The sequence below is a fragment of the Poecilia latipinna genome, unplaced genomic scaffold, assembly GCF_001443285.1.
Source record: "Poecilia latipinna isolate Pla-1442-1.1 unplaced genomic scaffold, P_latipinna-1.0 Scaffold465, whole genome shotgun sequence".
In the NCBI taxonomy this organism is placed as follows: domain Eukaryota; kingdom Metazoa; phylum Chordata; class Actinopteri; order Cyprinodontiformes; family Poeciliidae; genus Poecilia; species Poecilia latipinna.
In genome coordinates this window covers 90,298-113,651 of record NW_015113081.1, presented here as the reverse complement: position 1 = coordinate 113,651, position 23,354 = coordinate 90,298, and the positions used below count along the sequence as shown (strand labels likewise).

Here is a 23,354-nt window from a genome sequence, read left to right as displayed (position 1 = left end):
TACCACGCTCTAGTTTAGTTCAGATAGAATCTATCATTTTTAAGAATATTAATATTAATTACTAATAATATTAATAAAAAAGTTTCCAGAAGTCATCATTAATATCTGCATAGCAAAAGCAGCACAGACGAAATGTTGCTGCACAAACATTTGACATACATTTTGTTAGATTTGAAGAAATGTCATTATTCTAAAATGTTACATGCGTCACAGACTGTATTTTAGGGTTGTTTAGAGCTCAAATTAATTATTATTGTCATTTTAGATTGAGTTGATCAAATATAGTCGAGTCCTTTGATATTGTGTTCATTGGTGTCATTTTTGCACCAACGACTTTACAGTTACAACAGAATGATGTCTGGATAATAATGTTTGGATTTACTTTTGTATAATGTGTACTGATAAAAAAAAATCTATATATAAAAATTCGAAACAAATTTAATTAATGACCAGGACATCTTGTGGCAGACGTTATTTAAAGTGAGTGATTCACTTCAGAGGAAATCTGGCTCAAGTTTCAAATAGGATACTAACTTCAGCGTATTTGATGACGTGAAGGTTAGGTACGGGAAGTCGAGTAGTTCAAAACACACATTTAGTGTATTTTTTTAGAAAGCTAAATTTTAATTTTGCCCACATCTATGTTTTCAGTTGCAGTACTAAAATTCAATACTAATAAAAGCATTTATTTTACAGCCTACGCTAGCAGCGCCTTTATCGAAACGTGTTTCGCTTTTCCTCGAGCAGCCTCGGACACTAACAATCCCCTTCGCGCTGCATTGTGGGAGTTACAGTTTGTGCCACATATCGGTCTCCATAACTTTGTACAGTCAGATCAGAGGGAGAGAGGCGCAAGCCGAAGTCCAGCGGGACGGGCTGAACTCCTCCACTTCAGGATGTCTTACTGGGACTCTTACCTCATATCTGACTGCCGGCCTGCGCACTACAGGCGAACACTTTGGAAATAGCACGCTTTGGGAAAACTTTTGGCGGCTCTCTTTGCTAATTTGGGAATTGCTCCTTGAGCAGACCGTTGCGGAGGTTAGCCAACGAAGCTAACGGGACGTGAAGTAAGAGAATAAGTGCCATTCAGCTGGGATGTTCAACCTGGGACTACATCCAGCTCCTTCTGTCACAACCAGAACCTTCGTAGTACAGCATGAATAACAATATGCAGAAGATAATTTGCATATCACTGGGGTTATCCGATACGGGCGACTCGTGATTTCGCCGTTTCAGAAACCAAAACTACTACTACTATGAGGTTGTCGGGAAATTTCCCGAAGCAGGTGTATTATTAAGCCGTGACTCTTTTAATGTTGCAAAGAATGTCCCACTCGGACAGTTCCAGTTCATATTTCGGTTTGGAGGACCCTCAGTGGCTATGCATGGTCACCCTGTTCGTCGCATCCCTGGTTACGCTGGCTCTGTACTTCATACAGTATTTCCATCCCGGGCTCATAGGAAGCAGGCAGAGAGCAGCACCTGAGGACAATGCGGCGGCGGCGGAGGAGGAGGAAGCGGCGGCTCTGCTGGGATGGGCGCTGTCAAAGCAGAGCTGGAAAAGCCAATGGAGGGGAGCGTGGTGCAAGGCTCTGAATGAAGAGGCAACCAAGCGTGGGGTGAGTCTGGTGACAGCTGACCTGCCAGCCGTGGGGCAGGTGACTCCAATAAAGAACGTGAAAGATAGATACCTTATATGGCTGGATTGCAAAATCCCCAAACACGCTCTCACAAGGAGCTGAAATCACGCCCCACAGTTTTGGAGTTGTTTTTTTTTTTTTATTTAAGTTACTCTAACATGAGTCATGTTACGCCAAATTCGTGTCATGTTTTGCTTTTCCGGCTCTTGGAATTTGTCAAGTCAGAACACATTGCAGGACTTGGCCAGTAAACCGTGGTTGATCGACGGTCAAGCAGATGTGTCTGCAGCGAGCACACTGATCTGAACGCTTCTCTCTCATCAGGGCGATCTGCTGTTGACGTTTGAAGAAGATGGCGTCGAGGCACCAGTTCTCGCCGTCGGCGCCGTGTCCGGCTTTCAGAAATCAGCCACAAACAAGGTAACTCAGCCCAGCACTGGCCTTCCTAGAATCCCTTGTAAAAAGGGGGCCATTCCTGCAACTGCTAATGCATTTTATCTTGGAGCAGACTAGCACTGACTCATCAACCTGCCTGCTTTAGTGCAGGGATTTTCCCCATTAATCTAAAGTTTATAAAGTAGCCTCTGCATATTTTCTTTCTTTCTTTTTCAGTTTTTTTTTGTATTCATGACCTTTGGACCCCTTTTGTATGTTGCAGCCATAAGATGCAAGTGTGTTGTAACGAGTTAGAGTGGTGCATAATTGAAAGGGCAAAATGTTTTGTAAGCAGAAATCTGAAAAGTGTGGCATGCACTTGTATTCTGGATTGTTACAGCAGGGGGGCTGCAACCTGTGGCTCCAGGGACCGTCCACGTTGAATCTTGGCAACTTTGAATAATAGTAAAGAACAATCTAGTGTTTTGAAATATAGACATAATAATCTTGATTATTAGAAGTCTCTCAGTTTTTTTGTTTTTGTTTCATGGAATAATTGTCCTGGAATTCCTCTGTAAAATGATATGAAAATTAACTGCACAGTTCTTTAGATCTAGTTTTCTTGTTATTAGGTTGGGAAATGCAAATGTTTTCTCTTTTTTCTTTACTTTTAAACCTAAAAAAATACAAATGGAATGTAATTCTTTAAAAAAAATTTCATCGAAGAGATTATAAGCTGTATTTTTCAAAAGGTAACGTAACTTTTGCAGTTCTATGAGTTTTATTTAGCTGAACTGAACTGAGGGCCCAAAAAAAAAAGCCTCTTCAGATTGTAAAGGCTGCGGACTGAAATGTTGGACCGTTTATCTTAAAATTTTATGGAGTCTATTAACTAAGTGGCTGTTTTCTGAAGTCAGCTGTTTGGATTTTGTTGAGGAGTTTTAGTGTATATGAATATAAACAGATGCCACAGCTTAAAGATTTATATTTAAAATCATTACCATGTCTTTGTTTCCCTTCGGATTCAAACCACATTGAGGTTTACTGCTGCACGCATGTGACAACGTAAAAAGGTTCAAAGGGTGTCAATGCTGTTGCAAAAGACTGTATGCACCATGAATGGATGAACACCTGCAGAAAAAAATCAACACACACACACACACACACACACCTCTGTGAAACATTACTCCATCTCTTATCAGCTGTGCAAATTTTGTGCCAGCCTTCTCCACAATGCTTGGACGCGAACCCAGGGAGCTTTTATTTTTCCGAGAGGTCAGATAGGGATGGGCCCGCTTCCCCGTGCAAACTCAGCCGTTTCCTTTGTGACGGTCACGATGTTTAGCAGCTGCCCTTGTTGTCGAATGTGCAGAGTTTTAATGAACAGAGGCTTATTTCTCCCCACCTGCTGTGAGCGGTACGTGTGTGTGTGTGTGTGTGTGTGTGTGTGTGTGTGTGTTTAAGAAGCTTATGTATCGCTGTGAAGCTCCACAGTGGGGAGGAGCGTAGAGACAGGAGTGTTCTTGCGCCACAACCTGACATGCAAACTTGCCAGACATGGGATTTGGTTGCATCTATTGGATGGGAAGCGCCGTCCATGAAGGGGTACACCAATAAATCTGCCCCAATTTCCTTAATTCTGGGTGATCAGTGATCGGTCAATACTTAGATGTGAAGCAGATCTTATCCACTGATCTTATCTACCTCAGCAAGGGTCTAAAAATCACCCACTATTCTCTATTGCTCTGCTATGAGAGAAGTTTGACTGTCTGCACGTTCGCAGCTAACAGTAGTCACCCCACTGTTGACAACTTGACAACTTTCTTGCTTTATTTAGGAAGATTTGAAACAAAACAAAAAAAAAATCAGTATCGGCCAAAATCAGAATCGGCAGGTCAGGTTCTTTAAAGATTGATAATTGTCGATCGGCCAGAAAACAGCAATTGGTATTGAAGCAATATTCTAGAAGAAGGCTGTTAGTTGTCATTTGTTCTTTTTGTATATTGGTCTTTATGGGGATATTTATTGTTACTTTTTGGTTTCCTCATATCAAACGTGTCAAGACAGGGGCTCTAAGAGGAGTGGCAGAAGCAAATGAGGTGGATTAGCAGTGCTTGCCAACATTTGATGGTGTCATCCGGATGTTGCTGCAGATGATCATCTGCTAACTGAGCTGTTAGCGTGTCATGAGGCAACAGTCTTCAGTCAGAGGCTTCTTCAGATGTGTTGCGAGACTGACTGCCCACATCATCATCATCATCCACAACGCGCCTTCAAAGATACTTGGAGGACATCAGTTACAGTAACATTTAAAAAATAAAATAAAACAACTGAATTGTGTTCTCAAATTAGACTTTTCATTTCTCGGTGTCAGATTGTGCTGCTCCAATTAAAGATTTACTTGAACCAGAGGTGCCGACAAGCCCGCTTGCTTTTGTTTTTATTAGCGGCATGTGAAAGAAATAAAGCGAGATAACATAATGTTATGACTCACTGGGGATGTTTATGTTTCCTCTTTGAGAGATTGAAACCCAAAACAGGTAGAATATGTTCCACATTTCAACAATGCTGATCTCGTGCTCCTTTAACACGGTGTGAGTGTTGGTGTTAACATCAGCAACGATTACATCTTAGTATTGTCACACAGATTGCTAGTTTACCCTTTGTATCCTGTTATTATTATACGCATTAACTACCCTTACCGTTCTTTTCCAGGTACTTTGAAGCCGTTATGTTTATGCGTGAATTGAAAAGATGACGGACAATACAGACGAAAACAGTCCGAGGTTAAAGTGTAGATTTCTGCAACTGACAAATCAGACTGCAAATCAGTTTTCACAGAATTTCCTTCGTCAGTTCACGCTGAACAAGAGAGAAATGCTGCTGTGAGAGTTGCACAGTCACCGACCGTGAGCCGAAGCAGTGAGTTTGCATTGTGCCGTGTCTGTCTCAAGTGATAAAGGTGTGGCTGTGCTGCAACAGAGTAGAATTACTCAGAGTGACCCAGCAACAGGCTGCCTGAACCAGTACCAGCTCATTTGTATATGAATAGTGCTGTCTGACTTTATGCCTCATTAAAAAATATTTTATTGTGGTTTATAAAGGCGTAATGCAGCACAGGCCCGCTCTGTAGCTTCATGCTGTTCTGGCGGAGGGAGTGTAATTAATGTGATTTAAACCGCTTCGACCAAATGAAGTGCGTCTTCTGCTTTGCGATGCGGTCGGCTGCGTCTCGCAGCACCAGCTCTGCTCAGAAGTTTGCATACGCTCGCTGTGCGCAGAAAAGCCATGTTGAGGCTGGTTCTGTTTTTAGAATGATTATGCAACATGCAACGTAAATAATGATTGGGCTCCACAGTGGCACAGCAAAAAGGTCTCAGGCTCAAATTCTGGTCAGGGAAGCTCATGCGTAGAGTTTGCATGTTCTCCTTGTCCATGTGTGGCCATTACTGATTTTTTTTGTTTTGTTTTTTTTTGTCTGAAAAGTGGCTAAATGCAGTGACAAAATCGCTACGTTGTCAACAGTGGAGTGAATATCAGATGTGAGCTGGTGGGCAGGTCTGTCAGGCAGAGCAGAAGTGGACAGTGACTGATATTCAGACGTTTCCAGACGCCGATAAGATCGGTGGATAAATTAGTTTTTTCATGTAAGTATCGGACATTCGCCAGTCTTCCAAAATTGAGAAAATCGGGAGAAAATCATACATCCAGCTCAAGTATATACAGGGCCTCCACGCCTCCTTAAAAAGTCTTAAATTTGTTTGTATAACATCAAGGCCTTAAAATGTCTTGTTTTGTTGTTTTGTTTTGTTTTTTTATGCAAGTTTGCCTTAAATATAATAATAACAGGTCTTAATTTTTTTTGCAGCAAGACTATTTAATGTAGCTTTGTTTTCTCATGTGACCATTCTGTCAGGCAAAAGTTTCAGTCACACACAAACATCTTCATTGCATTCTGTTGCTTGCTAGCAGCTAATATACCCTTACTGGCTAGCTACCTGTTTCACATCTATCATGGGGACAAAGGCAGGTTCTTCCCTCGCCACTCTTCCACTCAGCTCCTTCAGACTAGCCAGCAGCAATTAGCAAACGCCTGGTGGAACTGCACACCTGCTGAGCTCATTATGCGAGCTGCTTCTCAGTGAAACACTTGTAAAAATGTTGATAAAGGGTTAATGGAGGAGCGATTTTGTGATGACATCCTGAAGAAGAAGTGTCAGAAAGAGCAAGAGTTTCTTAAAGAGGCGGAGTCCCAAATTCAGGGTGTTAAATTAGGAAGTAAAAATTATTTTAAGTCATATTTTATATATATATAAATATATATAATTTTTATTACAATTTAAGGTAATGGTTACTTTATTGTGCTATAAAATGATGTAATGTGACTGGAAAGCACATAATACTGCCCCTTTAAAGACCCGCAACTCAATATTTTTTACGAGTGACCAAAGATTTAGAGAACTCAAGGTTGCTTTTTTGTTTTCTTTCAATTTTGAATCCTGCGCCCGTAGTTCCCCTCCTGAGCTAAACTGCTTTCTGTTTTCCTTCCCGACAACAGGCCGCCTCCTGCAGCGTGGTTGGAGAGAAGCTTCAGTTCTCTCTCAGCGCAGCATCCTCCTCAGCCGGAACGGATCCTTGCAAATACACGGCGTGCATAGCTCCAGTAGAGCTGCAGGTAAAATACTCTACATTCAACAGGTTGCACATTCAATTAAATTAGCACACGTAATAATGCCGTGTTTTTGTTTTTTTTTTCTAATTTATTATTTTGTATTTTTGTTTTAACAGTGAAAACAGATTTACCTCCTTGTCAGTGTGGTTTAGTTTAATGAGAAAGTTTATCGAATGCATTGAATCAGTGCTGGCGGCAGCATTGGATTAAATGGTTTGAGGTTGTTTCTGCGCTTGGCAAACGTCCCACATACCTCATTAAAGGTCTGTGTCAGGCCCGTCTCCAGGAAAGAGGGCCCACTCTGCTTCCATTACAGGATCGATGAAACCCTAGTTATGACCCTAATAACTATTGAGACATTTATTTATTTATTTTTTGCTGATTGTGCTGATCTGTTCCAAAAATATCTCCAGTGGATATTTGTCAGTATTTCCCAGTCTCTGGTTGGAGCAGGGTTTGAAAGGTGTTGGGATTCATATCAGGCCACCACTGCTCATTAATCCTGTTAGGCTTTCATCCCGTTCAGTCTTAAATCTTCACTGATGTAGAGTCACTGACAACGCGAGGTAACCCAATTGTATTAGAGCTATTTTTAGCGTCATAAGGTGCTTGTCACCAGCCGAAGCTCATTGTGCTTTTAACAGAGCAGGGGTGAACGACTGGAAGCCTGAAGGCAGGAAGCATGCCGGCTTGTTTTTGTTTTGGTCGCCCATCCGATCTGCCGTGGATCCAGGGAAACAAAGGAGGCCTCTCATCTCTTTGTCATTCTCACTGCTTTGGATTAGCCTGGAAAAGCGGAAGGCCTGTTAAATGTTCCCTTCTGCTTGACAGCGATCCAGGCCGGAACACTCTCAGCTTATCGTGTAATGAGGGTCAGGATATGTAGGACAGAAGGCCTGTGCAGCCGCAGGTGGACAAAATGGTCCAGCCGGTGCACGAAGGTGGGCTAGCACTCTGGCTTTTAACGTTGTACAGCCTGCAGCGCGTGACGAGGAAGAGCCTCGGCACATGCAGCCTCCATCTTTAAAATGTAAATATAGTTGCCGATTTCAATAACAGAAACTTTTAACCACTTTCCAGAGTTTTTTTTTTTTTTTTTAAATTGTTAAAAACCTCACAATTCAATTTAATTTTGACTCTTCACATTGATTTGATTCAATATTGATTTAGTAATAAGCAGTATACAAATAATTAGTGGGATTAGCTTTTTATAATTTTGTGTATTCCTTATTTTTTTAAATACAATTTGAACAGTCTGTGTGTACATTCACATTTGTAGATAATTTTCTCTCTCTATGTAGAAACTGAGATAAATTCACATCATTTTAAGGATGTTTGAACAACGTTGCCATTCTGAGCCACACTCCTCACCAGTAGGTGGCGGTAATGCACACCACATAGCTGTTTGCCGACCTCCAATAAACTGAAGAAGATGATGACTTCATATAGAAGTCAAAATTGACTTAAATATACAAAATATTCAGTAGAATAAAAAATATCAAGAATTTTAAGATCATATATATATTTTAAGGTTAACTTGCATTAGTTTGTAAGTCCTCTAATAGTCCACACTGGTCTCCAAATGTATGTATATGAGAGATTTCAAATGTAATTGGAATTCAGATTTTAAAAAAGTAAAAACTTTGGTTGGGAGCTTTTTAAAACCTCTACACACCCCGATGCCAGTAATCAGCCCAGTCCCACCCCGGCTGTTTTCTGATAACCTCCATGTTTTTGCTGCGAACGTTCTGTAACTTCTTGATCCGGATCTCTCTTGTAAAATATATTTTTAATCTCAATGGGATTTTCCCAGTGACATAAAGGTTAACTAAAACGAAATAAAACATTTTATTCGAGCATGGCTTTAAAAAGGTCTTAAAATGACGTGCTGAAATCTGCAGAAACCCTGATTCCAGCGTTCTTGCCGGGACTGTGCACCAGCGCTCTCTAGACAAGGTCCAACAAAGACTTGGATGTGGATCAACTTGCTTGGCTTGTTCTGAGTCCTGACCTCATCCCTATCGAGCACCATTGGAATAAATTAGAACCTTTAGCCAGCATCTCTTGTTCAAATATTCTCTAATGTTCTGCTAGAACAGAATGATCCAGTATTCCTGTTTTAACAAAAATAATAAAAAATCCAGAATGCCTTCCCAGAAGAGCCGAGGCTGTTACAGCTACACAGGATGAGCCAACTCTGTATTATTCATTGCGTGTAAAGTCGAGTGTTTCGATGCTTTCTAATGCCTCTCTTTTGGTAATGACTGATTGATGGCCATAGAGTTAACTGGAACTATCCCACTGGAAAAACTGGGTTCATTTCAGCACGTTGAACCACTGACTGATGCTTCATCTATAAAACCTGCTAGTTTAATAAAGTTTGCCAATATCTTAGTCATTCTGTTCTGGCTCCCTCTGGGTTTTGAAACTACTGGGTTCACACTAATAATTGTTTTCTGGCATGGCCTGTTGTTCTGCCTCTCTTACACACACACACACACACACACACACACACACACACTTTCTGAGAATGTATTTTTTCTCAGGAAGAATCCTCATCGCAATGATGTCACGTCTAAAATAACAATCCCACGTCGTCGTGGTGAAAACAAGCACTTCCTCCTTGATTACTTTCAGTTTTTCCCCCCTCTTGCAAAGTAATTAATGATGTTATTGTTGGTTATTTTTATAAAGCATTCTGGCCATTTCCATCAGAGGCTGCGATGTGTGTTTTCTCGATCCATTAAAGAATTCCTGTTCGTGTCTGATAAGGCCTTTGTTTGGCATCACATGGCCTCTGATCAGTCCCACACTGGAATCCAGGGCCTGTTGAGGCAAGAATACCCACTGTTTCGCTTTTCTTTTCCACACTTTCCTTTCTTTCCACAGATTTCTTTTCCTACTAGGCGAAAAAGCGAACAAGCCCGTCGTAGTATTCGTCTTCTCTTCTCCTCTCCTAGTGTTCCTTTTTTCAGGGCACCACTCCCTTTAAAAGCAACTATTCTGCCCTCAATACAGTTTTTGTCATTGGGTTGATTTGGAGAAACTTTGTAATTAACAACCTAGAAGCAACTCACTTTGCCGCAATAAAAACCAAAGCCATAAAGTCTGAGGAAAACATTTCTGCCAGCCTCAAACCTTCTGCTTCATCAGCAGACGACTTGTGTGAAATAATTATTTATGTGTCCTCCTCAGCTTCAGCTACGCATGCAGGAAGTAAATGATGAGATCAAGGTGAGCTGGGAAGTGTCCCGGTTGGACACTGAGGGCCTGCACGTGACCCCCGACCCCACACAGGTAAATCTGATGGCGAAGATCTATGAAATGGGTTCTTGTATCAAAATTAATGAATATATTGATAAATTAATCTTTCTTAGACTGGATTTAGGAATGGGATGTGGCTAAAAATTTGACAATTTTCCTTTTTGTGCTCATGTTTCTTCACTGTATTTGGGGTAACTGGCATAATAAACAATATTAAACGAAACAAGTCGAAAGCAGCATTTGGGAAGTCAGATGGCTTGTTCTAATAGGTGTTATTGATAAAAAAAAGTATAACAAGCAAAAAAAAAATCTTAAAGATTTATTGAGTTGTGTTTTGGGTATACACACCACAAAACTACAATTTTCTAAGCTAATTACTCCATTTTGTTGTTTAGAAACATGTCAGACATGTTTATGTTTTGCTAAAAACATGAATCTGTCTGTTCCCTCGACTGAGTCACAGGTTTATGTCAGATAATGGTTTGAGATCATGTGGGATCAAAGACGGTGTATTAAGAAGCCGAGTTTTGAAAAAGATTTTGTTTCACAATATCAGGATTTGAAATCTTACAAAAAGAAATCTGTAAGGGAATTTCTTCTTTGGGGTTGTCTGAAATACTCAAATACCCATTAAAGTTTGTAAAAAAAAAAAAATATATATATATATATATATATAATAATTAAATCTCCATGGAAATCTTTGTATTCCAATGTAATCAGAAATGGGCGTGGCCAACTGGCTCAATAGCGCCCCCTTAATGTAACGTAGGTATTTCAAATTTGATATAAAAATGGGTCCCTCTAAGGAAAAAAAACAAAACGTGCTTTATATGTTTAAACTTTGTCTAAAAACAAATTATAATTTCTAAATGTCGCATGAAGTCGTCATTAGCCCTTTGACCCCCAAACAGGAAGACGGCTCATCAGTGAGCCTGTCTGAACATAATGTGGAGGTTTGCTTAGAGTGGCCCCTACTGGCGAAGAGTGGAATTGCACGGCAGGCTAACCGGAGGCGGCGATGCAGAACCCCCTCGGTCACGAGGCAGCAGCTTTAATTTAAGATGGAATCTGACTAAAGTTCTGTTTGTTAAGCAAATCAATAATAATCAGCGAGAAGTAGAAACATGTTTCAATCCCCAAAAGAGTTGCTTTATGTTTCCAGTTGAAGAAAGAAACCTTTGATTCACCATGTCTGTTCCTGATTTGTCAGGATGCTGCCAACACGTGGACCGCAGCGGCCGTTAAGGAGCAGCTGAGGCAGCTGCTGCGTGCGACTCGTCCCTCTGTGCTGCTGAGCTGCAGGCCTGCTCAGGCCTCGCAGCGCAAGGTGAGGCGACGCGTTTTTTACTGCTGGGTTGCTTTGTGTTGCGCTCTGGCCTGAATCGGGTCTGAAAGAGTTAATCAGATTAACCGCGATGAGTCGATTTTTGGAAGTAACTGTCAACTAGTTTAGTCTTTGATTCATCATTAATTCAGACTCAAAAAGGGACCTTTTGGTGTAACTGAGTCAATTATATTATTATTATAATTACAATTATATTATTTTTGTAACTTAGTCGTGCTTTAAATTTCACATCTGTTTGCAACATTTCATGTAGCAGTACCAGAATAAAGGAGGGTGAATTCTATGCATATCACACACTTTTTTTTATTTATTTAATTCTTGTAAAACATATTAGCAAACCATATGCCATCTCCCATCAACTTCACAGTGTACTTACTGTTAAAATAACCTCAACTGGTTGCGTGAGTCGGTCGCTGTTGTTTACAAACAGTTTTCTGTTCTGCGTTTTCTCCGACAGGAAGCTCATAGCAAAGTGCTGTCGCCGCCGAAGCCCCCCCGCGCCCACGACTGGAAGCTGCTTGTGAAAAACACCCGGGTCACACTCAGTCAGGAGGAAGACACTGCAGGTGAGCTGCTGGGCTGCAAAGCTCTGTAGTTCTGCACCATGAAAGCATTTTCAGCACAGCCCCGCTTCTCCTTTAAGTCGCCCGGATCCTCCAAACTCAGAGAAATGAAGACGAGGATATACCTGGGAGGAGTAAACGAATAATGTCGCCACGCTCTCAGAGGCTATCCTGCTGTTACTGTAGGGTAGCAACATGCTGTTGAGAACCAATTTGAAACCAGTCGAGTTCCCGATTTCCAAGTAATTTTGAAGCCTATCAACAGTTGTTTGTTACCTTGTGGCTCCAGTATTTTTGAGAACTAGTTCTCCTATTCTTTGCCAAAGTAAATAATTGATGCTTTCTAAAGAAAACTAGCATTCTTAGAAATACTTTGTTGTTGTATTCCTCTCTTTGCTAAAACAAGCGCAGAGAAACCATCAGAACTGTACCGTCTGTACAGATTGAGATCTAACCATGGCGGTCAGCTTCCTGTCCGTTGCTCTGGAGGACATGCAGAGCGGAGCGATAAGCAGACACTGCTGCTGGAGAGATGCTGCAGAGGGCCTTTTTTTTTTTTTTTTATAAAGGAAAGTTGAGTTTGTGAGCTGTAGAAAACTGCAGCAGAGACACATAGATGAAACCTGTCATCATTAGCAGTTCTAATCACAAATCAGCTTGTTTCTTTAAAGAAAAAAGATTATGCAACATTTGTGGCTTTAAATGAGTTTTATTGAGCCTATGTGGCTCGCATAGAGAGGTTTCTAATAATTCTCCTTTGAACACAGTTTTTAAATGACTATATGGAAGAAAAGAGAACAAAAACAATGAACATTTTTGTATTTAAAAAAACCTAGAAAGGATCGATCGAAGTTCAAACAATTAGCACGTTTTAACATGATTTTTACGAGTTACAATGCGCCGCATAACCTGTTCTGGAGCAGGTTTAGTCGAGCTCATGTCGTCGTGGTGATTTGACGACGCTCCAATGAATCCACCTTTTGTGACACCGAGAACTCGTCGCCTGTTTAGATGTTAATCTCACTTTGTTGCACGGCCATTTGATCCGGTTAAGAAGGAAATGTTTCCTGAATCAACAGGAAGGAGGCAAATCTTTCAACGAGACCAGGAAGCTCCACCACCTAAGTGTAGTTTATTCTGCTCCTGTAGGAGGGCATCCAGTCCAGAGGGCAGGAGAGCAGGTGCTTTCTGCCCCGTTTTGTGACTCCAGCTAAATGTTGTTTGCATTGTGTGGAGGTAATTCAACACCCACATCAGCACCGCCACACCCAGTGTAGTAGGATGGAGCAGGATGTGAGAATTCCCTGCGGTCAAGATGGAGGGAGGGCGGCTAAGATTACAAGCTAATTGTGCCAGTGCAGTACGGAGTAGTTATCTAGTGAGGAAGGTGGCGTTACGACTGCAGTAATCTACAGGATTTACTGCAGCGCCGTGACAAAACCGCCAACTCTAAGTCACTTGTTCGAAAGCAGAATCTCTTCTAATCTGCTTTTCATGTTTATATACTCACTTTACTCAAGATCTCCTAGCAAATTTTCTTACAGGAAGTCTCTCATCATAGTGCAGCAGATCATTTGAATATTTCTGCAAAGTCATTAACATGCAGGCACAATAACCTAACAAAGCGCATATTTTTGCCAGGGGTTTGCTGATTATTTTTTTTAAGCGTCTCAAGAACCATTTATTTTCGCTCTAAATGTGCCTATATTTATCACAGATGAATACTTTTGGTGTCAAATCATGCATAACTGGACCCATAGAAATCATATTCACTGATAATTGTTTTTATTTTTCAAGATGACCATTAGTTGAGCTAATGCTAACCATGAAGACGGCTGTCGCACGTCTTAATGTCTTTCCTGCAAAATCCTCAGTTTCAGTTTTAGCGTCTGATTTAGCTACATATCATCACATTGAAGTAATAAAGCTGTGTGACACACAGGCTGAGTGGCAGTCGCATTAATGAATGAATATTATGACCAAAGTTGAAAACATACGATGTGACACGAAGTTCATCCAACTCACGAAAATCAGAAAAATTGCATTAAAAGGTTCAAAAACTAGCTGCTGTCTTGAAAAATGGCCGACATCCTGAAAATGAAGTGGCTAATGGGAAATATGACATAAGGCCTGAGCATTTTTTTTTATGCTTGTATCCACCCTTGAAAGATTTCTACAGTAATCTGCTACACCATCAGTTTTCAAACCATTTCCTATTGTGTCTGCAGGCAGCGTGAATCCTCTGTGTGTGCTGCAGCTGGACGATCCCCCCCAGAGGTTCAGCACCTCCGTTTTGAAGAACACAACCAATCCTACCTGGGAGCAGCCATTTGTCTTGTAAGTTTGCCAGCACCTGCTCACCATCACCACCCTGTAATAATTTGCATTTTCCACAAAGACGCTAACTAAACTGATTCCTCCCCCACCCACCCACCAGTGAGTTGAACGGACGATCAAAGGAGCTCTCTGTTCAGTTGATGAATGATGGTCAACCTCCAGAGAGTAAGGGGAGCTCTCGGTGTTATTTTCTGTAGCTGCAACGCTGCATGTGTTGTGGAGGATGGACTAAAACATGGTGGCTGTGCATGTCCAGGTTCTCTACTGGGGAAGGTGTGTGTGCCTTTTGATCTGGTGAAGAAGCAACCCAGAGGACAGCAGACATTTGCACTCAAGACCAAAGACTCTGTGACTGGATCACTTACTACTGAGGTAACTTCGCCAAGCCTGTTTGCGTCAAAGCTAATTTTATATATGCAAATAAATCCAATAACCTGACTTTTATCTCAAAGTTTACCTATCTAGAGCCCAGTGAGGTGAGGTCCTGGCAGCCTCCAACTCCAGCCGCCAGTAAGAGGGTGGAGATGGACCGGACCGTGATGCCCTGCGGCACCGTGGTCACCACCGTCACCGCCGTGAAGAGCAAGCCAGGACGACCTCTCCCGCTCAACAACACTGGTAAAGCAGTGAAACTGTGACCCCAGTGGGCTTGTTTAGGTCCAAAACGTTAAAGATAGGAAATATTCTACACTGTAATTTAAATAGAAAACATCTATATAGATATAGATGTATAGATATATAAGACACACAAATGATCCAGAATTGTCTTTATCTCCAACATTTCCCTTTGTTGCAGCTGAACATTTAACAGTCATTTACTGATCTGGCCTGGACTTTGTTCATGAGGTTTGGGGCGCGTCGACGCAGGGTTACACCTGCAGATCGTCACCAATAGATCTCTTCTGATCAACGCGTTTATTCATATTATTTGAAGGTCGTACAACTCGGTAGTTTCTGTCTCGTCAGAGCCCGCCCTGAAGCCGGTCGACAGCAAGGCCAAGCTAGCCGAGCGCCGGGTTTCAGAGCAGGCGTCCCCGCTGGGCGGCACGGTGAGCAAGGCCTTGTCGTCCTCCGACACGGAGCTGCTCATGCTCAACGGGGCTGACCCGGTGGCCGAAGCAGCCATCAGACAGCTCCATCAGTCCGCCAAGCAGAAGCTCAAATCTCCGGTGAAGAAGAGCACCATCATCATCTCGGGGATTGCCAAAGTAAGGATGAGCTGCAGGAACTTGAACTGATTTTGTTTTTTTGTGATAGTGTCTTTAAAAAAAAGACACTAGAAGTTTGAGTGCCATTACTGGTTTTTCTTTTGCCTCTTGCTGAAACCCCGTGGAAGCACATCTGGAAACGTAGCTTAGCGATAACGTCTGCTTCCTCCCTTAGACGCCCCTGTCTCAGGACGACGAACTCGCTCTGATGGCGGGCTACGCAGCACAGATGGACGCCTCGATGTCAGAGAGCAGCTCCACCCAGGACGTGACCACGGCGGTCGCGTCGGGCACCAGCAGCGTTCCTGAGGGGTCCGAGCCCCAGGAGGGGCCCGTCGGAGTCGGCCGGCCCCCAGAAGACTGGGAGAGTCAAACTGAAGAAGCGCTAGACAACACGTCGTTGTCCATGTGTGTGTCTGAGGCGAGCTGCAAGAAAAGCAGAGGTGAGAAATCACACAAGGTGTCCAGAAATGACCCCCAGGCTGGCTGTAGAAGAGATGCACCGATCATACATTTATATTTATAAATATGGAAATTACAAAATAGATTTTTTTAATATGATTTTCTTAAAAACAGGACTTGAAGAGACAGTGGTGGGACAGAGGTATCAGTTAAATAATCACGCTAACTGACATGTCTCCTTTTGTCCTGTTTTCCAACCGATCATGGCACACAAACACGTTTCTTTGGTTTTTGTTTTTAAATACCTCAAAATGCATTTTATCTCAAAAATGTTTTTCCTTGAGGTCATTTTAGAATTACTGCCAGGGTATCCGAGCTAAACTCTACAATGTCAGATCGTCAAATCATTTTCACTCAGAAGGTTTTTTTCTGGGCTAGGTGGCCTTTATTTGCAAGTGAGTAATGAAAGAGATGGGAAGATGTAGGTCAAAGGTCACCAGACTGGGAATCGAACCTGCGACGGCTGTGTCAAGGACTGAGGCCCCTTTATGTGGGCTGTGCTTAACCCCTGCGCCACCACAGCACCTCCATCATTTTCTCTTTTAAAGCTAAATGATTAAAAGCTGATTTCATTGTGCGCCTTGTATTTTTCAGAAAAATGAACTCAGAAGTAATGGTTTGTTTTGACGATTCTGCCAGACGCGCCAAGAAGATTTTAAAGCTTCCCGTTTCTCCGTAGACATTGAGCTGAGTTTGAAATGTCCAGTCATGGTGTGAAAGCAGCAGATGATGTGATTGGCTGACAAACTCAGCACAAGCTACGTTCTGTATTTGGTTTTAAATACAGACCAAATACATATATATATATATATATATATATATATATATATAAAATTTCACCTATTTTTCACCTGCACTTACTTAAAGTGTTGAGCTCCCATAAGCAGGTGGACAACTAGTAATATCTTTAAAGTGGCGTGCTTTATGTTTTTGCCTGTTTTCATGGCTGTCTGTTCCTACCCAGTGATGCTGTCTGCTTTCTTTGTTCTTTTCTCTCTTTTCTTCCTTTTGTTTTAACCTTTTTGAACTTTCATCACTGCCATCTTAGAGGAGAGCAGTGCTAAGCAGACTATTTGCCCTGACGAGTAAGTTACTTCATGAGCTTGTAGCATCTTTCAGACTCTAGTGTGTGTAGTCCTGCTAGTAGCACTACTAGAATTTAGGAGTATGACGGGGCTGACGATTATAGTTTGTTTGTTTTTTTTGTTTGTTTGTTTTTTTGCCTAATCACGCACCATAGATCCGACTAAAACCGAAGTAAAAGACATTGGTCCTCATTTATCAAATGTGGCAAAGTCTGACCTGTCATTTTCACATCAGGTTTGGAGTGCACTTTGTGAGTGTATGAAATCTGGTCTCAGATCAGCATAGCTCAGGCTCTCTCTCTCTCTGATCATTTTCAATAATGGAAAATTGTAGGGATGCACCAATTTGAAAATGTTTGCCAATATTTTTTTGTAATTTTTTTTTCTGCTATGGTTAATTACCAATTAACCAGACCACTGACATTACTTCTCTGCTTCAGTTAAACAGCCCACATTCTTTTACTGCATCACCATCACCGTCACACGGCCAAACAAACGGCACATGGCCGACTTCCAGAAACACAAACGGCAACCAGAAGGGAAAGAAACATTTCCTAGTTTTATGTATTGGACTGATAGTTAAAATATGACCAGCATTGCTCAATGCCAGTTCATGGTGCATCCCTAAGAAACTGTAAAGGTTAAAGGTGATCATTTACAGTGGATTGTTTGTTTTTTTTTTTCTCAGTTTGCTTTGATTTTTGATAATGAGGCTCATTGACTTTACACTACAATGTTTAGCCTGTTGATGTGTTTTCTGTCATTCATTGATTTGTAGGTTTTATTTAAAATTTTAAATTGACCAACTTCTCAACCAACGCATGTAGCGCGTCTCCAGATTGTAGACAGAAACGAAGGAAGCATGCTAGTTGGACTCAGTGACGGCTGTTTGATGATACAGTTTGTGTATGTTAGCTGATATTTATAAAACCCCTCCAAATTCATTAATATCTACAATCATTTCCTCCTAATCATCCATTATAGAGTCCATTAAAAAAAGTCCAACTAACACATAGCCTGTACCACTTTAAGTTCCCGTTTGTTTCTTAATCTTTCAGATTCTCTAAAGGTTCTGGACACGCAGTAGTTTCCTTCATTTTCATGCTAACTTGTTTCTCCACCTCGTGTTTTTTCTTTTGCTGCAGGGAGCTTCCTCCAGAAGAGCGCCAAGCTCTTCTTCCGGCGTCGCCACCAGCGCAAAGAGCCGGGGATGAGCCAGTCGCACAACGACCTGGTTTACCTCGAGTCTCCGGCTGCAGTGGAGTGGTCCAGCAGGACCGCCACGCTCAGCCGCATGCTCGTCCGCAAGAGCAAGAGCAGCAAGAACAAGAGCAAAGCCAACGGCTCGACTCCCTCGGGGGAGCTGCACGTGTGACCTCAGCCTCCGCTCGACCTCAGCCTCTCTCACAGCTACCATCATCACCTCCGTGTTAAAGATGCACTGGCAAAACATCAAAGGCTAACCTTGCTCCCCGCTAACGCCGAGTCTGCAGACGGGAGCCGCTGCACTGTGAACAGGAAGGCCGGGAAAGCCTTTCCTTGTGACGTTCAACATAAATACTTCCTGTAAAGATTTTACAGACTGCATGGGTTTACACGTGAACAAAAGCGTACTGTCCAGGGTCGATGGCTGATATCGTTTAGCTTGGGGTTTTTTTATGTTTTTTTTTGTTTTCTTTCTTTCTTTTTTATACCGCAGTCGGGAATATTAAGTGCTTTTACGGCCCCCGTCACGGACCGACTGGGACCGATGCGGGCCGTCTTGTCTTTACCTCACCGACGCAGAAACTCTCCCTGCTGTACGCCGCTGGGTTTCCTACGGCGCATCAGCAGCACCAAAGATGAAGAGCAGAGCGCTGTTTGGATGAATCGCACGAGAGTTGACCGTGCGATGACACGGTTAAAATTGTTCACAAAGGGAGATCAGCATGTTCGGATTCCGACTTTAACACTAACGTTACACAGTATGACCGGGTTGAAAATCATGAAATTTGTCTTTTAAATATGCATTTGCAGTGGATGCAAAATCTCTTCCTGCCCCCCTGCCCTTTTTTTTTTTAACTTATTTTCTCTGAATGAAAAAAAATGTGATGATGATGATGATGATAAATCTAGTGCAGCATGAGTAACACATTAATTTGCAACCTAAAAACGTTTCACAAGTGAGACCCCAGTACACTGAAAGCATTGCGTAAAGGTTGCAAAGCAGTTTTCTTTTTTTACAAAAGTAGCCGTTTCAGATGAATTATTGGTTGTAGCGAGGTTATGTTGCCGAGTACCACTAGCTTTTATCACAGCAGCATGCTTCCAGCTCGCTGTGATGATTTATGTCTAGTCTTCCTAAAAGATTCCTCCTGTTCACTACTGCTGTCAGCGGGGGTGTTGGCGTGTCCAAAGGGAACTGGATAAACCTTTATCCCACTTCTGTGCTACACAAACCTGCCAAACTCCCCCCAGTAATGAACCTTCTCCTCTCTGCTTGGTCATTTATTCGATTGTCGGTTTTTTAATCGCATTTCGGGAGCAAACCAAATAGACTGGCTGCTTTGTTTAAATCCAGCTAATGATTGTATTTTTCTCTCTCTCTCTCTCTCTCTCTCTCTCTCGTTACTCTGCGTCCTTTTTTTAACTGCTGTTTATCTGTGATGTCTTTGCTCCGAGGACAGATGCAGCGCAGAGACGGCGCTAACGGATCGCCTTATAACTCTTCCGAAAACGACTTCAGCCACTTTAGGCTTGTTCTTCAGCTTTCCTCATCTGTCAAGACTAAAGGACTGGAGTGTGTTGTTAGGGTTGCCCTGGGAGACAACCATACAACCTCTTGCACCATCAGCTGTGTTTGTAACCTAGAAGCCTATGCACATATCTAATTCCTGGGTGTTTACATTATGGGACGATTAAAAACACTTGTTTTTGTTTTTTTGGGGGGTTTTTTCGTCTTAAGGACAACACATCTGCAGAGGTTGTTGGCTTCCCTGCTTCATGGTACCTTCATGACAGCAGTTTAAGTCTTCTACCGTCTTTTTTTGTTTTTGTTTGTTTTTGTTTCTTTAAGAATCAGTCACGACTGAGGACAGGGAAGAGAAAACCGATTTTCTCAGATCTCCTCCAGCTCCGCAACCCTCAACTCTTCCAGTCCTCGAGAACTTCCCTGTTGTTCATTCACTAATAAGCATCAGGGCTATGTGTGTTTATCAGAATGCTTAAAAACTTTTTATGTTTTTCTTTTTTTTTTTTAATGGTGTCTGCTCTGTGCACATAAACTGGCTTAAGTGCTGCTGCAGAAAGCCAGATTTTGGAACTAAAATCCAATGGAGTTATTTAATTTCCAGCAATAAACACTGAGTGACTACATGAAGCTGTGCCAACACTGATTGAGTGATGTATATGTTTTCTGTGTGCTGTTTGAATCAGACGTTGGTATACAAGTAGTTATTACAGGAACCAGCGGCTGAAGTTTAGACATACTTCGGCTTTATTTGTCTACTTTCGTTCCAGTTTAGACCACAGCTCTGAGTTGTTTTTGCTGATCATTTCTCAAAGTACAGTTTCTTGAAATACTCCTTAAACTTTTTATATGCTGTAATTAGTTATTTATGGATTCAAAATGTAAACAATAGGGTGTGCATTTGTATTCAGCTCAATATTTAGAGACATAATACTTTGACATCTCAAAGTTCTCTTTGGTCTCTACTAGATTTAAACAGACTCAAGTTGCTACCCGATTCTTTTTTTTAACTGCAAACCACTTTGGCGTCAAGCCTTTAGCGATTTGTACAGCGTTTTGTTTCCAGATTGCCCTTAATTTAGCTTCATTCATCTTCTTGACAAGCTTCACGTTTCCTACTGCCTCCATTCAGCATAATGCTGCCACCTCTAGGTTTCCCGGTGGTGTTTTTAGGGCGTTTATTCGGAATTTACACCCTACAGTTTTTGGGTTAAACAGAAATTTACAAAAGGGTTTGATAGTCATTTCATACAATTTTCACATGTAAGTTTTCTTTCACTTCACAATTAAGTATTATATCTTTTCTTTGGCTAAAACAGACAACAACTTAAATATATTTACGTTTCTAATACGACAAAATGAAAAAGTTAAAGCAGTATGAATACCTTTGCAAGACGGCGCATATTAGCTTTCAAAAAACTAATATATTTCGAAATTTATGTAAAAAAAATTTTCATCATGAAATCACGATATTATGTAAAACAAACGACACATGTAGCAGTGTTTTCAAACTGTAATATTAAAGTAAAACAACTCTTGAACAAAAATTGTGGTAATTAAGGTCTTTTCTTGTTTTCAGGTTTGAGTGATAACTACCGTTCTCAGCCTACAGCTCCCAAAATGCAATGGGCTCGGCTTCGCTTCCGGTCCTGCGCCGTTTCTGGAGCGGATTGGAACCCGGAGTCAGGACTCGCTAAATGAAGGCTGCTTTGCAGAAAAGGTAACGTGTTTCCTCACTAATTTACTCGCGTTTCCATCAAAATGGCGACGCAGTCTGCCAGCACAGGTGCAGCCGGTGTGTCCGGGTCGCTCGGGGCTTCTCTGCGCCGCTCCCACGGCTCTCACCCCGGCGCTGAACAGCACCGACTCCGGTTTGGGGGTTTGCGTCTCCGATCCAGCCGCCATGCCGACTGTTCTTTGTTACATTGTAGAGACGAGAAGCCGCTCAGATCGGAGTTAAAACCCGGCTAGAGTTTGGGAACCACTCAAATCCTGGATCCCAACTCTTACGGATTCCTTAGATAGAAAAAAATAAAGAAAAGAAAAGAAATAAAGTCAACCCTCCGAGTGACTCACAAACATTAAAATAAAACGCGCAGTTAGTGCTTTCAAACACATTGTTATCTGTCAGAGGGGCTGGTGTGTTCAGGTACAGCCGAACAGTACCATCAAATACTGATGCAGGTTCGGCTCTTTTAAACACTCACTCCTACAAGTAGTTGTGTTCGTATGACCTGAATGTTGTCGGCTTCCTCCTTGTTTCATGGCCAAACACAGGATAAAAATCCGTGTCCTCTCTGTGCAGGCTGGCATAATGGCTGAGCAGACCCCAGATGAGTTCATCTGTGAGTATGAATCCACCCGTCACTGTGTTCTGACTCTGACAGCGTGGGAGCAGGCTGTGTTGACAGATGTGATCCCTCCCACAGGGTGCGAGGATTGTGGTCAGTACCATGACTCGGAGTGTCCGGAACTGGGACCCCTGGTTACCGTGCAGGACTCCTTCGTCCTCAGTCGAGCTCGGTGAGTTGGCATCTTGGGAACACCGTCCAAGCTGGACTTGGATGGTTTGTTAGAGTCTCTCTCATAAAAGCAACAGTTATCCCTAATGCTACTAAGATAATAGTTATTAAAGTTATAACATTAGAAGCACAGATTTCTATTTTTTTTTCTCTCTCGTTTTTTTTTGTGGCAATGCTTCAGATCAAACACATTTTTATATAAAAATAGGACTGGGCGATATGGCGGAGAAAAATATCACGATATTTGTGTTTCATATCAGTCGATATCGATAATGATTTGTTGTAAATATCTTAATGCTGCCTCTTTTATCCACAATTTAATCTCGAGCTGCTGTTCTAATTCCCTCCCTTCACTCCACGCCATGATTTTTTTTTTATAAGCAGTTATGAGGCATGAAACCTGAAGTTGCTACAAGTTACTCAGCAGGTTGTTGCTAGGTAACCAAAGGAGTAAGTTAGTTGAATTTTCACCAAACTGGCTTTCGCTGGCTGTGAGAAGAAGAGACTAAAGTGTTTCCTCTGCCTACATTCCCCAGAATGCTGTGCGATTCTGGATCAGAGTTCAGTGAAATTATTGAACGTGCATTGTGCATTTTCTATTGGTATTGATGATGTGTCTATCGAGATATAGATTATTGATTCATTGCCCAGTCCTAATATAAAACAAATGTACCCTGAGTAAATACAAGAAGTTTGTTTTCAAATTATTATTTTCTTTATCAAGATACAAAAAAAATCTAGTCACCCCCAAAACCTAATAACAGGTCGATGCCGCAACATCTATCATCAAGTGATTTTAATAAAAGGCATGAAGGTTTTGCATGACTGTGGAGGAATTTTCTCCTGCAGTTGTTTGCATTGGAAATAAGGGCGGGGTAATGTGGACTTAGAATTTTATTGTGTTATTTGGTGGTACAGTTGTCATAAAATAAAAATTATGTTGAAACTACATGGCAAAAATGACTTCTCCGGGACACTGCTGCACATAGTAACTGCATAATATTTTCAAAATGACACTCATTTTGTCATTGTTTATGACTCATTTTGTGCCCTTGTTTATAAAAATATAAACAAGGGCACAATGCAACCTTTTAGTGTGCTGTAATCTATAAAAAAAAGAGCTGCCTGTTTGCTGCACTTGCAGTGGAGA

At 41.7% G+C, this 23,354-nt stretch overlaps 2 protein-coding genes across 5 annotated transcripts in view; both read left to right on the top strand.

The window, feature by feature from the left end:
• Nucleotides 1-45: 45 nt before the first annotated feature.
• Nucleotides 46-20,312, top strand: c2cd2 (C2 calcium dependent domain containing 2). 4 transcript variants are annotated; one of them, XM_015039193.1, is made up of 14 exons: nucleotides 46-1,622; nucleotides 1,968-2,063; nucleotides 6,577-6,693; nucleotides 9,886-9,987; nucleotides 11,165-11,281; nucleotides 11,757-11,865; nucleotides 14,091-14,199; nucleotides 14,300-14,364; nucleotides 14,456-14,571; nucleotides 14,652-14,817; nucleotides 15,166-15,407; nucleotides 15,583-15,850; nucleotides 16,918-16,954; nucleotides 18,100-20,312. In XM_015039193.1, exons 1-14 carry the CDS (start codon nucleotides 1,317-1,319, stop codon nucleotides 18,386-18,388), a joined length of 2,139 nt encoding a protein of 712 aa, XP_014894679.1. In that variant the 5' UTR covers nucleotides 46-1,316; the 3' UTR covers nucleotides 18,389-20,312. The 4 variants fall into 4 exon arrangements, with proteins under 4 accessions (XP_014894679.1, XP_014894678.1, XP_014894681.1 ...); XM_015039192.1 differs by having other exon boundaries at nucleotides 15,151-15,407; XM_015039195.1 differs by lacking the exon at nucleotides 16,918-16,954.
• Nucleotides 20,313-21,421: 1,109 nt separating this feature from the next.
• Nucleotides 21,422-23,354, top strand: part of prdm15 (PR domain containing 15) — a 16,034-nt gene continuing 14,101 nt past the window's right edge. The window contains exon 1 of the mRNA XM_015039190.1: nucleotides 21,422-22,205. Coding sequence (XP_014894676.1) covers nucleotides 21,946-22,205 — 260 coding nt within the window. The 5' untranslated portion in view covers nucleotides 21,422-21,945. The remainder of the gene's footprint in view (nucleotides 22,206-23,354) is intronic.

Excerpts from the sequence above, each read along its gene's own strand:
- c2cd2 (XM_015039192.1), top strand. The coding sequence starts at position 1,317 with ATGTTGCAAAGAATGTCCCACTCGGACAGTTCCAGTTCATATTTCGGT. Across the intron at positions 14,572-14,651 it reads CTGGATCACTTACTACTGAG|TTTACCTATCTAGAGCCCAG; the intron begins GTAACTTCGCCA and ends TTTATCTCAAAG. Across the intron at positions 15,408-15,582 it reads TCATCTCGGGGATTGCCAAA|ACGCCCCTGTCTCAGGACGA; the intron begins GTAAGGATGAGC and ends TTCCTCCCTTAG.